Source organism: Chroicocephalus ridibundus, chromosome 1 (assembly GCF_963924245.1).
Source record: "Chroicocephalus ridibundus chromosome 1, bChrRid1.1, whole genome shotgun sequence".
In the NCBI taxonomy this organism is placed as follows: domain Eukaryota; kingdom Metazoa; phylum Chordata; class Aves; order Charadriiformes; family Laridae; genus Chroicocephalus; species Chroicocephalus ridibundus.
The window spans coordinates 95,212,619-95,229,207 of NC_086284.1; the positions used below are offsets into that span (position 1 = coordinate 95,212,619).

Below are 16,589 nucleotides of genomic sequence, written 5' to 3' on the forward strand. Positions count from 1 at the left end.
AGTTGAAGGGGGTGATCTAGGTAGCAAGTGCAAACTGGATCTGCCCTTCCTTTTCTTTTTCTTGGGTCCATGCTTGAAAGTCTTCTGACAGCGGTGTTCCCCATTGCAGCTCTGAGCACTGCTCATTGGGTGGACCCAGTGCAGAGTTAAGTGGATGACTTCAGCAAGCTCCAGGAAGACAAAAAGTAGATGAGAGGGACAGAAGCACCAGGTGTTGACCAGATTAAGAATTCCTAGTGAAGGAGGACTCATCTGTGACAAGGAGGGCTTTGAGGGTGAACCTGGGAAATGCTGCAAGACCTCTCAGTGTGTGAAAGCACAATCCAATCTTAACAAATTTCCCTGAGATTAGTTGGCAGTAGAAGTGGCTGTACTAAATAAAAGAGCCATGTAGTACAGTACTTTGTCTCTGACAAATTCACACTGCTGAGAGGGGAGAGAGTAAATCATCAAGCATTTTGTGAACAGTGTTTGATATTTAGTTAAATGTAAGTGACCATAACCTCAGTGGTAATTAGATGTCTTCACAAGCACTGAAAGGCGTATTTGCTGTTCAAGTGCATAGAAGTGGTATCTCTCTTTTAAAATGGTGTGGTCGAGAGCGTTCTGGCAGCTGGTGGTTTTTTTGGCCTTTACTTCTTGGTCCAGAAGCAGCAGATAAATTGACTTTTGCTGTTTGAAGGCAGGCTTGTTTAGGAGGTAGATACAAGGAGGGGGTGGCAAAAGAGGTGATGGTCTGCTTTTCCTGTACATGATGGCAATTTTGCAGCACAGTTGGTAGTTGCTGTAGTGCAGGTCACCCATCTCCATTTGGAACTGGCCGATTGACAGAAGAGGAAAATCGGCATGGACCTGTAACTAAGTGTATCTCTGCGGGAGGTAGGTAGATGTAAGATGCAATCGATAAACTGCAAGAACAGTTAGTGAAGTACCAAGAAAGCTTGCGAAGCCTGGACAGACTTTTGAAGGCTGTGGCATGAGAGAAAGGCTTTTTGGGTTGAATGTGGGAGAAAGGTCCAAAGCAGAATGAAGAAATAACTTTTGGATAGAGGCCAACAGATGAAAATGCTTGTCAGGATTTGTAGTCGCTGCCTGGAGGGATTGGACATGCCCTTTTTCAAAAGCTGTCAGAGGCTGAGCATCCGCAGGCCAGGTGGCTGCAGAGCAGCTGCTGTTCATGGGATCCCAGTGGGAAGAAAAATGCTAGCCAACCTTTTAGTAAGGCAATGTATCCACAAATAACCTAGTTCTGTCAGAGCTTAGTCCCTGGTGGCCTAAGTGATGTTCCCGGCCTCCTTCACTGGGTTGCAACCTGTGATCTTTTATTGGTTTTATCTTCCCAAAGTTTTTTTCTTCCTGTCACCTTTTTATTGATCTTTAGGTGAAGCCGGTAGCCAGGTTTTTTGAATCCCCCTTAAAGCATCTATGTGTATGCAGAGATTGTGATTTCCTGGAGTGCTTCATGGTAAAGGGGCTCTGGAGGTTCTTGGCTGATGGCAGTGCATGAAAGAGATCATAGAGAAGGGTGAGGGAATGGGGATGCAGCAACACCCAGGCAAGTAAAATTGAAAGAACTTGGCAGCTCCTGAGCTGAGGCCCCGGGGGAGGAACTATTCTTGTGTAGAGTGGAGTGCAGGAAGGGTTTGAAAGGATGGAGGAGCTTAAGATAGGAGGGTTTCAGGGGGGAAGGGGAAGTCAGGAAAGAGCCTGGAGAGAGCAGGGGACCTGTAGGTTGTTTACTGAAAAGATTGAGATGGATGAGAGGATAAGAGGAGCCTGGGGGTTGAGTGGTTAGAGCTTCAGCTGAGAAGGGTTGAGAGGACATAACAACTTGGACTACATACAGGACTGCATTAGCAGTTAGGCCAGTGATTATCCCCTCTATTCAGCAATTGTGAGATCACATCTGGAATACAGTTTCCAGTTTGGGTCTCCCCAGAACAGGAGGGGCATTGACATACTGGAGGATGTTCAATGGAGGACTATCACGGTGGGCTGGGGCACATGTTGTAGAAGGAGAGGCAGAGGGAGGTGGGTTTGCTTAGACTTCAGAAGAGAAGGCAAAGGTGAGACACGATTGCTGTCTTCAAGTCCTTAGTGTGACTGTACAGAAAACATGGAGCCAGACTCCTTTCAGAGGTATACAGTGAAAGGAGGAGAGGCAATAGGAACAATCTGGAATGTGGGAGGTTCTGGTTAGATATTAAGAAGGCTTTTTTTTTTTTTTTTTTTTTTTACAGCCAAAGTCCTGCTTTGGCTGTGAGTTTAGACTAGCTGACCTCCACTATTCCCTTCTAACCTAGATGATTCTGTGGGTTGGGGTGGGAGGGGTAAGAGCTAGAGGCTGTGGCATGGGAGGGAAAGCTCTGGAGTTGAGATCAGCAACCAAAGTACAAGGAGCTATTAGTGAGAGATTTGGGTTATGATGGGGTCCTGCTTGAGTCCCTGGTTTGGGAAGACAGGCATAGAAAACTGTCTCTCCTGTCATCCTTCCTGACTCTTTCCCTTCAAATTCCTTTTTTTTGCCGTTGGAAATACAGTAGTTACATCTCACTTCCATTTATTTTCTTGTTAAGGACGCAACTCATGCACCATTGAAATTGCAACCCAAAACTAGGTCTTAAATGCAAATATTTTTATCCTGCAGAGTCAGTGGCAGAACTGGTAATCTTTATTTAACATTATTTAAACAGGTGTTCTTCATTTATTTTATTTATTTGTGGCATCACAGCATAATACCATCTTCCATTTAGATGGGGGTTTTGTGTTTGTGGTTTTTGTTGTTTTTTTTTTTTTTTTTTTTTTTTTTTATGCTTTGAATAGCCAGTGCAGAATTGCATACACACTCCTAGCTAACTCTACACTGGCATAGTATTAAATGCATACTAATTACAGGGAAGATTTTTGTCTTTTTCTTCTGTGGATGCACAGGATAGTCCTAATTTTGAGCTGTTGTCAACCTGGGCTCAGCGTGACTTGAATTATTGATGAGGGACAAGCAAAGATGTTTTACCAATTGTCCAGAACTGCATATCTGTCTGCAGTTACTTATACTGATCTACCACGAGATTTTCCTCTTTTCCTCTGAGAGGCGGAGGATAGATTTATTCTTCTTTGTCGTGTGTGTGTCAAAAAATATAGTGAATATAAAAAAAAAAAAAAAAAAAAAACCCAAAACATTTGTATTGCATTTCTTTGTGTCTTGCAGTTTTTAGCACTGAATCCTTATCTGTTAAAAAGTTCTTACAGATTATTGAGTTCTACCTCCAAATTAAAAGATTTTATTTTCTTACTTCTAGGAAATTGAAAAATGAGCTTCTGGAAGTGAGAAGGAAAGGTGGAAACCGTCATTGTCAACAGGACAACAGCAGGGTCTGCGTTCGCTGTCAGAAAAGCCTGGGCTTCATCTTTGACAGAGGAGACCTGTGCCAAACCTGCAAACTTCGAGTTTGCAATAAGTGTCGTGACGTGGCAACTGACGGGCAGTGGAAATGCTCGGTGTGCGCCAAGATTGCGTAAGTTGTGCAGCTTTCATAAATACATTTAGAGATTACCGCTGTGTAAGTAATTTTGTGCTGCTGTCCCTGTTTTACGTCCCTTTAGCACAAAAGCATATACATAGCAGATACACAAGGGAAGAGGCTTATCAGTGGGTTTTATTTGCTGCACTGTTTTGCAGTATCTTTTTTTCCAGTTCGAAGCCAGTTTCAACTAGCTTGCTCTTTCTGGAGAGAGCTGCAAGCATCGCAGATACTAAGCTGTTGGTGGGAAGTACTCTGAACATGAGAGAAAATCAGTTACGAGCCAGTGACAGTCTATTCACATCATGAAGACATAAATGTAAGAATCAAGTAATTAAAAATTAATGAAACAGAATTAAGAATAAGTGAGGTCTGCGTGTTCTGATGTGGTAGGTGGATTTTCAAGGAAAGAGAATGTAAAAATTGTGAGTCCAAGCACTTCAATACATGTTTCTATCCTTGCTTTCCTCCCCCTGCCCAGCGTTTATAGTAACAGAACATCTCTGCATGCAGAGAGAGGGCTGTATTCGTAATGTCTCTATTAGTGAGCGTTCCAAAGTAAATTGTGCTGTGGTGGGAGGTAAAACAAAAGGGGATAGACTATTCCAACATTTCTCACTTTTGGAATATTGAGCATGGAAATGTCGGGTAGCAGATCACAGTGCTGAAAAGCAGAGAATCAGTATTCTAACACAGGATATCAAGTGAATAAACAAAAAGAGGTGTTATATGTTCAAAGATACACTTGAAAGAATAATTCACTTGATTGCTATGGTAATATGGGATTTTGTAGCTTGACACTGTTAAGATAACGGTGAAGGAAAGGAGAAGCGTATCGGGCAACAAAACTGGGTTATGTATCCTGACATAAGAACTGGAGATCAGGAAGATAAGGCTTTTTGTAAATTGCATCGGAGACTGAACCCAAATTGCTAGTTACGTCAGACCTTGGCTACCTAGACAGTTAGTGGAAAATAAATACAACAGGACATGGAGTTTAGGGTTTGTGTCTTCTAACTTTAGCTTTGGAAGGTTAACGTCTGTTTTTAGCTAGATGCCTTAACCTTCTCTGCAGCCAGTGGGGGACATCCAGAGGACAATGTCTCACCTCTTAAGATGAAACATGGTGAAGTGCTTGATTTTGTGAAGTGGTTCTAAATCGGTAGGGGCCTGCTGAGCTCCTTGTAGTAGTTTGCTTCAGCCAGCTCCTGAGGTGAACTCAGTGCTGTGCCTTTCCGAAATGACGGGCTGCAGGTGTGATGACAGAGTGGAGAACAGCAAACACAATACTACTCTTTAAAAATGAAGAAAGGAAGAACAAGGGATTTGTTGACCCTGTCAAGTTACCTTTAATTTCTCTAAAAAAACCTGAAACAAATGATTGCTGTGCTGTTTGAAAGCTGAGAGATAACAGGATGATGACTAAGAGCTGCCTCAAGAACAAATAATGTCAAAACCAATTTAATTTTCCCCTTTGATAGGGTGACAGGCCTCGTGAATAGAGGAGGATCTGTTGATGTCTTATAACTTGACTTACGTGAACCTTTTGATACTTTCTCTCATGCCATTCTAATAAGCTGATAAACAAGGGGAGCTATGCCCTGGAATAAATTCTGTCAGTGTGATTGCAGACCTCCCTGGAAAATTATAAAGCTCCGTTCTCAGGATAGTTATGGGCATTTCACTGTCAAAACAATCCAAACCAAACAACCAAAAAAACATAAAAACCAAAAAATCCAAACAAAACACAAGCAGTGGTATAGAGTGGGATATTTCCTGGCTTTTTACTGTTAAGTATTTTAATTAAGGACTGTGATGCAGCAGATGAGTTTGCCAGTTACACCTGCAGGTGACATAAAACTGAGAGCTGCTGCAGGCATGCTGACGGATGGAATTAAGATCCATAGTGATGCTTACAATTTAGAGAAGTGGTTTGAAGGAAGAGCAGGTGGTGGCTCCCTACGGGCATGTGGAACTACTACGTTTGGGAAAAAATGCAGCTGCAGAAACACAGAACGAGGATAAAAACAGCTTATGCAGCTATTTCTTAGGGAAGATCTGGCTATCATACTGAATGAAAAGCTGAACATGAATCAATAGTATTTTCCACTGTAGAAAAGTCCAGCATCACACAGGGATGTACAAGCAGGTTATGGCCTGTAAAATGCATGACGCAATCCTGTGTTGTGTAGCGAACTTCACGTTGGCCAACTGGAGAAGGTTCAGCAGAAAATAACGATCACAAGCCTAGCACACAGTATGTCCAGAGTAATGGAAGGAGTAAGAAATGTTTGACCTAGGCAAGAGAAAACTGAAAATAACTGAGTTTTAAATCTACAAAAGGCAGCTGCATTGAGGGCGCATAAAGGCTTTTCTACTTGCTTTGGATAGGAAAAGTAATGTTATAGTGAAATTGCAGTGAAACGGTTTAGATTAGGTGGCATGAATATTGGTATAACTTGGAGAGGTTGCAGAATCTTGTTTTAAAAGCGGGTTGGATAAACCTCTCTCAGGACTGATGACACCAACAAAGGTCCTGTTTTGGGGCTGAAAGATGGATGAGGTCATTTCTCAAAATATATGCCACCCCTGTTTCTTGTGATTGTGCTGCAATTCTGTGTGCCAAGCAATGGTCCTAGCAATCATCTTGAAAATCAGTTCCAGTTGAAGCCTGCCTCTAAGTTATTACAAATCATGCAGTAATTTGTTTGCAAACTGCTAAAGTTTTGCCTGTATTCAGCATCTTTATTAAATTGAAATCTCTATCCTTTCTTTTTCTTCATATGCAGTGTTTTTGCAAGACTATAATGACAGTTGATGATTTGTAAAATGCCTTTTACATTGCTAGGAATACACAGAGAGATTATCTTCTGTGTGGGCAGTACAGAGATGAAAGTTTGAGATATAGGTATTTCAGTTAAATCATTGCGCGTAATTTAAATTCTTTCATTTCTGCTTTCCTCTCTCTCACTTAAGTGAGAAATGCAGGGAAAATTAACTACATTTGAAGCCTTTTTTAACTACAGTTGAAGGAGGAGCTCATTAAGTTAATATGAATAGGGCCTTTGGCAAGATTAAAAGGCAGATGGCAAGGACAAGAAAACAGGAATCCAGTGTTAAGAGACAGTTATACCATATAAGTAGCAAACAAAAGCAGTAGGAGGGGAAAAAGCTCTTAGCTCTGTAGTATTGATCTGCATACAGTTCTTGTGTCTGTCAAATTGGATTGTTTTGCCGTGCTAGTGACTTTGCAAAAAGTGTTAGGAAACTTTTTTTTGCCCCTGTCCTTTTCTTTTAGTAACCTTGATGAATGAGACTAGGTTAATGTTGATATCTGTATAGACTCTGGCACCTGTGGTGCTGTTCCATTAGCAGAGCCAGGTCATACTCTTATTATAACGTATATGTATGTTGTCATACATACTGTGAGACCCTTAAAAGGCAAGGAGAAGGACTCATGGCTTTCATGAACTCTTTCCAGTTTTGGTGCTATACTAGTTCTTGGCTGTTCTGCCAAAATTGTCCTCAAGAATGTCTATTAAGTGCCACTTAAGGTGGTGACAATAGTAGTAACCTGTACAGGTCTTCTTATATAGCCACCAGTTATACCTGCAGCAATATGTTCAGAAGCAAGTTTTTCAGAACTGTTGTAAAGCCTACTGCATTGCACCTGGTGTCAGTGAAGAGGGTCTGATGATGGGTGTTGACTGTGTTCATTCAAAGAGAGGTTGACAAGTACTACAGAACTTACTGCAGAAATCCCTTACACAGATAATCCAAAATGTTTGCTGAAACAAAGAACGTCTTGTGGCAATAAAAGAAAATGTAGGTAATATCAGTCAGCTTCTGCCCGTTGCTTCATTTAATACGTTTTGACCTTTCCTTCCTACCGAGCATCTTGAGTCCTGCCTATCCACTCATAGCACAGAAGTTTGGGATACCTGTAGTACAGCAAAAGGACATTCTGTCACATAGTCTGGAATCAAATGTTATCATTGCTTTAACATTTTTGGTGGGTTTATGTCCATCTACCAACAAAAAAATTAAAAAAGTGTGGCTGGCAACTTCAAGTATGCCAACTTTGACTTGAGGATCAGGTAATTTCAAGACACTCATTTTTTTAAGGATGTGGTAAACAGTGTTATTTTCTGAAACAAATTTTTTTAAAAATACATAGTAGCATGATGGTTGCTGTAGGGGTGAGATACCAGTTTGTTTAGTAATACAATATAAACGTTCATCTGCCAATCAGAGCATCTTCATCTGGCAACAAATGAATCTGACTTCTGTCCTCCAAAATAATCTTTAAAACATTTCATCTGCCATTTCTCCAAAGTCAGACTTGCCTGAAAAGAGCTTATGGTGATGGGGAAGCTCATTACAACATATTAATTACATTCTAAAACACTTTCAAAAGGGATTCAGTGAATTCGAGGAAAGACATTTGAGCGTGAATAGTGAGAGATGTTATCAGTATTTTTAAGTATAACAAACTGAGGTTTATATGTCCTACAGTTTACAGTTACTGAAAAAGGGTATTTCCCTTGAATGTCCATAAAGAGAAAATTACTGTTTGTTTCCCACATGGGAGTTATTATCAGCTTGAATATAAAGTTGCAAGATAAAGCATCTAAAGTTCAAGAGGGGTTAGAGCTAAGTCTTCTGCCAAATTCTTAGTTTTGCAGTTACTGAGGGCAGAGAACAAGACAGTCTTTATTTATGTGATTGTGTTTGATGGTCATGTTGTAGTATTTAATCACAGAATGGTGGGGGTTGGAAGGGACCTCCGGAGATCATCGAGTCCAACCCCCCTGCCAAAGAAGGGTCACCTACAGCAGGCTGGACAGGAATGCATCCATGCGGGTTTTGAATGTCTCCAGAGAAGGAGACTCCAGCACCTCTCTGGGCAGCCTGTTCCAGTGCTCTGCCACCCTCAAAGTAAAGAAGTTTTTCCTCACGTTGAGATGGAATTTCCCGTGTTCCAGCTTGTACCTGTAGTCCGTTCTCCCGAGACACTGAGAAGAGTTTGACTCCATCCTCTTGACCTTTAGATATTTATAAGCACTGTTAAATTTCCCTCTCAGTCTTCTCCAGGCTAAACAGACACAGGTCTCTCAGCCTTTCCTCATAAGAGGTGCTCCAGTCCCCTGATCATCTCTGTAGCCCTCCACTGGACTGTCTCCAACAGTTCCCTGTCCTCCTTGAACTGGGGAGCCCAGAACTGGACACAGTACTCCAGGTGCGGCCTCACCAGGGCAGAGTAGAGGGGAAGGATGACCTCCCTCAGCCTGATGGCCACGCTCTTTTTCATCCACCCCAGGAGACTATTGGCCTTCTTGACCACAAGGGCACATTGCTGGCTCATGGTTTACTTGTCTTCCACCAGAACTCCCAGGTCTCTCTCTGCAAAGCTGCTCTCCAGCAGGTCAGCCCCCAACCTGTACTGGAGTTATTCCTCCCCAGGCACAGGACGCTACGCTTGCCCTTGTTGAATTTCATAAGGTTCCTCTCTGCCCAACTCTCCAGCCTGTCTGGGTCTCTCTCAATGGCAGCACAGCCTTCTGATGTGTCAGCCACTCCTCCCAGTTTTGTATCATCAGCAAACTTGCTGAGGGTGCACTCTACCCCTTCATCCAGGTCGCTGATGAATATAGTGAACAAGACTGGACCCAGTACTGACCCCTGGGGAACACCGCTAGTTACAAGCCTCCAGCTGGACTCTGCACCACTCATCACAGCCCTTTGAACTCTGCTATTCAGCCAGTTCTCAGTCCACCCCACTTTCCATTCAAATTAATGAGGTAAATTGAGCCTGTATGTAGCAACACACCTGACGGAAGATGCAGCTTTCTGCTCTATCCCCTGCAGATCATCAGGAGCTTTCAATCCTAGGTGCTAAAAGAGGAACTTGCAATTAAGGTAATATTTTTCCCTGAATCTTCATAAAATGTGGTGAGTTCATTTTAAATTTGGCATCTAAAATGATCAATAGGTTGAGGGAAATCAAGTTCTTCAAGCAGTCTGCTGACAAGCTCATTTTGCATTGATGCTGACTGTATTTCTTATTATGAATTTGTCTAGAAATCTGTGAACAATGCCTTTATTTTGATTGAGTTCTTCAGCAAGATTAAATGCCTAGGTGATCCAAGTTATTACAGCAGAACAAAGCAGTGATGGAAAATTTATCTTCATCTTTGAAATAATTATGTTGTCTTAAAGTGTCATGAAAATTCATCAGTATCTTAGTAACATGTATTCCCATTAGGAGCCTAAAAACAGAGGCATTTCAAATGTTTTAGTATGAAAATGCTTTTCAGAATTCTTATAATTTCTTTTTATTTTAATAACATTCAAGTAAGTGTGCCTTCTTTTAATCGGGTCAAAAATTTCTATTTAATAGCCTCTCAGCATATTAATGTTACTCTGGAATTAAATTACGTTACAGAAAATGTTCTGCGGAATTGAATACATAGCAAAAGGAGTGTGTACATTTTGGTATATTCATGTATAGGCCTTTGGTCTTGCCATTTTTTTTCTGAATTTTACTCCAAAGAGGAAGTAAAATATCTTGAGGAACAGGAGAAGGAAAGGAAACTAGACTATCTCTCTCCCCTGTACTGTGGATGTGGATTAGGTTGGGTGATCAAATGGATAGTGAAACTGTTTTATCAATGGGGGCTTTTCCCCAAAATAAATGAATAAAAATAACAATTGGGACTTTCCATCTTGAATGGAATTTTTATAATTGGGCATTTAACCATAAAGTGTCTTGCAAAAATGAGAGTGGAAAATAACAAGCTGACGTTTTGGCAGGGTTAGGCCACAGGTTATGTTCCATTTTTAAACTGAGCTGTGCGTTAGTGAAGTTAATTCATTTAGTAGGAGATCACAGAGGGAGAAGAAGCACGAAATGGTAATATACTCCCTCTCACATGATGATGTGAGTAGGTGGATCAGTAATCAAGGACTTTAGCAGATACCTAAAGTATTTGGTACTAAACCTAGCTACCCGAACGTGATTTTTCTTTAAAATTCTCACAGCCGTTTTGAGTATAGGAAAGAGCAACCATGTGAAACTTGCTGCTATTACAGTTTATAACACTGTTTTCCTTCTTTCTAAAGCTACTGACCTCAGCATCTGTTGCACATCTTGGAAGGCCAGTCTAAACACTGTTTTGGTAGAACACATACGTATTTTTAACTTTGTATGCTACATGCTAACTGAGAGAGGAAAGTAAAGAAAACGCATGCACATACCATGATTTGTAGTCAGTATGGACCTTGGACCTATTTTAAAAACAACAAAACCCAAACCTACAAGCACTGATTTGATGTACTGTTGAGTAAATGCCCTTGTTTCGTTTCCCACTGAAACAATTATTTAGTGGGGATGGGTTCATTTAAGTCTTGTATCAGAAACAGAAGAAAAATGCACTATCTCGGTAGGGAAAACAGTCTCCATTTGTCATAATTATAAATGTATGAAAATAACATCATCATAAGACTGTTTAGGTCTCGCTCTTCAATTTTTGATTCAGAATGTCAAATGCAATTATGAAATTCAAACGTCAAGTCAGAGACTTAGGCAATCATTTAATCTGAATTCATTTCTATTTATGTGTAGAACAAAAATTGTTTTAATAGCTACTCCTGACACGTATGAATGAAATGATTAAGGTAACACGAACAGTAGTCTTTCTGTGAATTGTTCAGTATACATGAAAATTACATCCAATATTAGTGCACTAGAATTTCAAAGCTGCAAAGCCTAGGGGTTTTCCCCTTATTTCATTAGAATGTGATATTTCTGTGGAGGTTATGTGTTGGGTAAGGAGGTTTTCACAAAAGAGGACTGCCAGCTGAAGCCAGGACCCCAAGACTGACAGTAACATTGATGATAATAAGGACAGAGGTCTGAATTGAAGGGCCGTGCCTCTAGACTCGTTCCATGCTACGCTTGCAATGGCTGGCTATTGGTGGCAGTTGTTTTTTCCCTTTGCTGTGGACAACAGGATTGGCTAGAGAGGTGAAGCACTTGACCTAAAACAAGGCAAAAATCCCTTTATTTGCTATGTTTTGTGCCTTGGTTGAGGGAGTTGTCTGTGTTTTACTGCAGACCTAGTTCTCTCGGTGAAGTCAGAGTAGAATGGGTGTGGGTCTTCTCAAAGTAGCCCTGCCAAGGAGTTGGCACTTCAATTTAAAATGTGGATCTTATTACTGCTTAATAAGATCAGCCAGAAGAAGAAGAAGATGGGCAATTAAGTTTCCCATCTTTAGCTGAACTGGCACATGGTTCAACTCCATCGGTATAGTGGCTGTCACACTCCCTTGCCGGCTCAGGCCTGCAAAAGAGATCGTTTGCACCATCCTCTTTCCTTAGGGGTCCAGTTTGTGTTTGCCAGAGCATGCAATGATGACCCCAAACTTCTTTGGCGAAGCAGGAGGGGACCAGCAGCATAATTAGGGACTATTTAATGGTGGCAGGTTACAACCTGCAGAGAGACATTACTAAGAGAAGTAGATTGCTTATTTATCCTTTGCCAAGAGACAGATGGATCAACTGTTGTTGCTCAAATAGATTAACCTATCTCTTCCTTGAACAGCCTTATGTGACTGAGAGGAAGATGAGCATGGGATCAGTAGTTACTATGACAAGGGGATGGTGATAGGAAGAGAAAGTCCTTCTCCACAGTACTCCTGCCTCGCTCTCCAGCTTGGTACCAACCTGTCCCCTCTTGCAGGCTGCTTCACTCCCAGAATGAGGAGTAGGAGATGATGTTGGGATGGTAGGGATTGAGTGGGGACAGAGAGAGGGAGACTGATGGTGACCCAAACCACAGTGGAGTGGAGGAGGAGAGGAGGGCTGTCTCCCAGAGATGATTGCTGGGAGATGATCTCGTCTCTCCATCAACAAGCACCCCCACTGATCCTTCCTTGCACAGTCCAGCAGCCCTTTATTCTTTTCTTTCCTGGCCTCCTCCCACAGCCACCCCAACCGTCCTTCCCTTGGTTGCAGCTCCTTCAATCTCTCCAGACCCCGTGACCCTCCTTGAGCCCTTGGTCCTGCTGCTGCAAGGCTGAATCTCCACATCAGATTATAAGGTTATATGGTAAAACAAGCAAACACACTGGTCTTGGCCACCGTTCCACCCAGGCCGATGTCCCCTGGGCACTTGTAATGCAGGAGGCACCAGAGAGGTTTTCTTTCCTTCATCACTGTTCACGTCTGGCCAGAAAATGTAGGACATGGCTCTCCAGGGACCCTGTGGTGGAGGGACTGCCCCTCCATGAACCACAGTAGCCCAGATGAGTGGCAGAGTTCAGGGTTGTGTGTGGAAATAGTTACAAATTTTTGCTTGTAAAAGCCTATAACTTTGTATGGGGCAGCCTCCCACGCTGCTAAAACCCTGGGCGTATGTCACACCACCTCCCTGGAAAAGGGTGAAGGTGCTTGTCTGGATAAGGGGGTGGGGAGTGCCCAGCCTGACTTTGATCAACTTAAGCATTGCTGGTAAGATATTGAGGATGATTAAAATCTCTGCCAAGGGGAAAATTGCACTTGTGTTTTATGGTCAAAATTGGGAGTAACTGAGGAAAAAAAAGATGAATGAACTGTGCACTACATACTGCAATGTAATATGTCGTTTATATTGCAATGGAATATGATGGCGTAGTGAAAGGTCTGGAAGGTTTATGGTTTGATATAATGCATTAAACTTGTTGTAAACCTTGGCGTACAAATAGCTGCACAGAGAAATGCATGCTGTAAATGAATTGTGAAAATACACATTCAAAGAAAAACTGCAGACAGAGTTTTTCTCCCTAGCCAGAGAGTGCATAGTTTCTAACGCAATGAATTCTTTCCAGTGTTTGTGTCTAACAAAAGTAATTTAAAAATTCTGAGTAGAAACGTAGAGATTTTATTTAATGCCTTGCATGATGACTGACTGATTGTGATGATGAATTATACGGAGCTTTGTCACTAGGAGTCTGCAACAACAAGATAAGACAATAATCTTCTATTTCTATGCTTGTGGCTGCATGTTTTGGATTTTGATTTGTTTGGTTTGGGTTTTTTTAGTGATTCATGAAAAGGTGCGTGATTTATTAATAGGTTAGAAAGAACTGATAATATTAGGGGTTTTTTTTACCAATGACAGGATCCTATTCTGTAATTCTTAGTATTTTCCCAAGTCAGACTCTCTGTTCAGGCATGACTCAGAAGTAATTTAGTAGCAAAGATATTGATCAGTGCTTTAAATCTATCTGTAGTAATTTTCATGCCCAAGAGACTAGATGATTTCTTTTCTGGTATAGGTTTGAAAATAAGTTGTCTTATTGATCATAAAGTAAGCAGGAACATGTCTTGAGCTAAATCAGTTTTTAATGTTTTTTTTTTGTTTATTTATTTGTTTTTATTTGTGTAGTAGCTTTTTGCCATCAACTGTATATAGTGAGGCAGTAGAAATGGTGATGCTTTACCATAATGAAACTAATTAGGAAAGGGCTAGTAATCAGCATAAAAATATACCTATGGAAAACAGCAATGCAGTACAGGATTTCTTTGTTGCTAGTATAGGTATGAGAATTTGAAACCAGAAAAAGCAGCATTATCCAGAACAGTAGCAAAGACAAAAGTTCATTGCTCTGAACCTCGGACACGTTGTTATTCATAACAGCGCTATCATGTGAAGAAATTGCGTGTAGTGGCCCCCTATGAAGTTTAGAGATCAAAAAATACACATAGGCTTGCAGCAACCTGCATATAACCAGGCTGGGTCCATGAACTGCTGACTTGGCTGGCAGGAGCTTCGGTGAGGGTTCTTCTCCCTCCATTTGCTGTTGTTGTTTCTACATCTCTTGTCAGTTTGGAGATACTGAAAACTGTGGGGTTGAGTAGCTCACTAACCAAAGGACTAGGAGATGGTATGCTATATGTTTCTGCAGAAATCTGGTAAATGATGTTGAAATGCTTTTTTGCCAAGTAAATTTCTGTGTACTGAAAATTACTTTGCATTTACGAAGTGAGATGCTATTATTTTTCTGCTGCATGTCCTACTATCCCAAGCTTTGCAATCAATCTTTTTACTCTTGATTTTGAACTGTGCAAACATTGTCCAGAGTTTGTGAGCATGATGGTTGAATGATGACCTAAAGGTTTAAGCAGGAGCTTTGGTTGGCCAAGTTTATTAATGTGCGTGTGTCTCTGGCTTTTCTTTTTGGTTTTTCTTTTTTTTTTTTTGTTTTCCCTATATAGACAGCTACGGATAGTGACAGGAGAATGGTTTTTTGAAGAGAGAGCAAAGCGCTTCAAACAATCAAATCTTGGAACTGATGTTGTCAGACGGTCTATCCTACACAAATTCCCAGGTAAGGACCACAAGAGAGACATTTGCTTGTGCTTAACACATTCAAACCTTGTTTCCAGAGCGTTTGGCTTGCATTGTATTTTATTCTTCACTGTTGAAGATGTAAGTATAATTAGTATTTTAATCTTAATTTCATATTTGGGTATTACTGTGCAGTGATTTGTGAATGATTAATATATAGGAAAGGTAAGGTATAGATGAATGAAGAAGTGTCTCTGTGGAGATGGAGAACTGCTTAAAATCTCACTGTCCAAACAGGTGGATAGTATTATTCACCTGCAAAGCCGGCAGCAGAGGCTCTAAAAGTTCATTCTCAGTTCCTGCCAGGAAGTTTGGCTGTATCCAGAGATCTAGACCCAGCCATTTTTTTTTTACTTTGGCTCTATTACTTGCGATGGTGGTGTGTAAAAAGTATTCCATTTTTCAACTCTGAAGAAGAAAGATAAGTGTTAACTCCTGCACTGTATACTGAAGCATGGGCTATATCCAGGCTACTTGGTACTTTTCAGTTCTCACTTGACTTTCCTTTTGCCCAGATATCTCCAACAAATTGCACCTGCAGTTTTAGGTACAGTAAACAGTCTGGCTGTCTTGACCCAGCACAGCAAGTGTACCATGTCTCTGAGCTGCTGTGGTACCTTGCGTGGCGCCACAGCACCGCTGGTTTAAGAAACAGGAGGTTTTCCTGAATGCTGACGCTTCTGTCTTCACTGAACTTCTTCACTCTGCTTGCAGAAGCTGTTATTTAGGTAGTCTGTTTCCAGATGTAGCATGCATTTATCACTTTCAGTAGGAAGGTGATGGGTATGGGCAATTTGTAGGGAGAGGGGACTGGTTTACTGCCATTGGAAAAATGCCTGGCGCAAATATACTGCTTGGCAAAACGCTGATCTTGCCAATGTCACTGTCAAACTGGCAAGTATCTAACCTTCTCTGGGTTTTGATATTATGCGGCCTGTCAAATTGGCTTTGTGATTTGCTACTTTGTTATTTGATAGATATGTTAAAAATATGAATTTAAGCCATTGTTTCTACGCCTTGCTCCTAGTTGAACAAACATTTTAACTAGGAAAACATTCTTTCATTTAACACAGAAAATACCATACACTACAAAACCTTTCAGGTCTTTTGGTTATTAAATGTTGTCAGCGATAAATTCAGAGGCATAGTTCAAAACAGGAGTTGATATGGAGAAACATTTCAAGCTACTTGAAATTTTCTTTTCTTTTCTTAAAAAGAAAAGCCAAAGAACCTTGCAAGGTTTTTTTTCGCGTGATATTTTATCATATGGTTTTATTTAATATTGAAAAAATTAAAAATCTATTTTTGTAGGTTGTTTGACATGTGCTGCCTTTTTTGTGCAAACATTCACTTTTTTTTCCTCCCCTCTCTCCACTGAAGATACGGTTTCCAGTAAGGATGAAGGTAGAACATTTAAAGATCAACCCCAAGAGAATGAAGAAAGAAGACCAGATGTATCAGTCTCCTCCACAACTGGGCATAAATCAATCTTCGGTGGACCCAGAAGGATAGGGTAAAGCCTTTTCTTTTGGAAACTGATAAATCAAATAACAGCTGTATATGGTTGGATGAATTTTCTTTTGAGTTTCTCCAGTGTTCCACATCAGCCTCAAACTTCTCAGGGTTAGGAAAAGCCTTCATTTAAAAGCCTACTTACTATAATTAGACTGCTGTCTCC

General features: G+C 41.0%; 1 protein-coding gene across 5 annotated transcripts in view; it reads left to right on the forward strand.

The window, feature by feature from the left end:
- The window catches only part of SYTL5 (synaptotagmin like 5), a 94,236-nt gene that overhangs the window by 38,658 nt on the left and 38,989 nt on the right, over nt 1-16,589 (forward strand). For all 5 annotated transcript variants that reach the window (XM_063343755.1, XM_063343774.1, XM_063343782.1 and 2 more), the window contains 3 exons: nt 3,300-3,515; nt 14,779-14,891; nt 16,292-16,424. In XM_063343755.1, the coding sequence (XP_063199825.1) occupies nt 3,300-3,515; nt 14,779-14,891; nt 16,292-16,424 (462 nt within the window). The remainder of the gene's footprint in view (nt 1-3,299; nt 3,516-14,778; nt 14,892-16,291; nt 16,425-16,589) is intronic.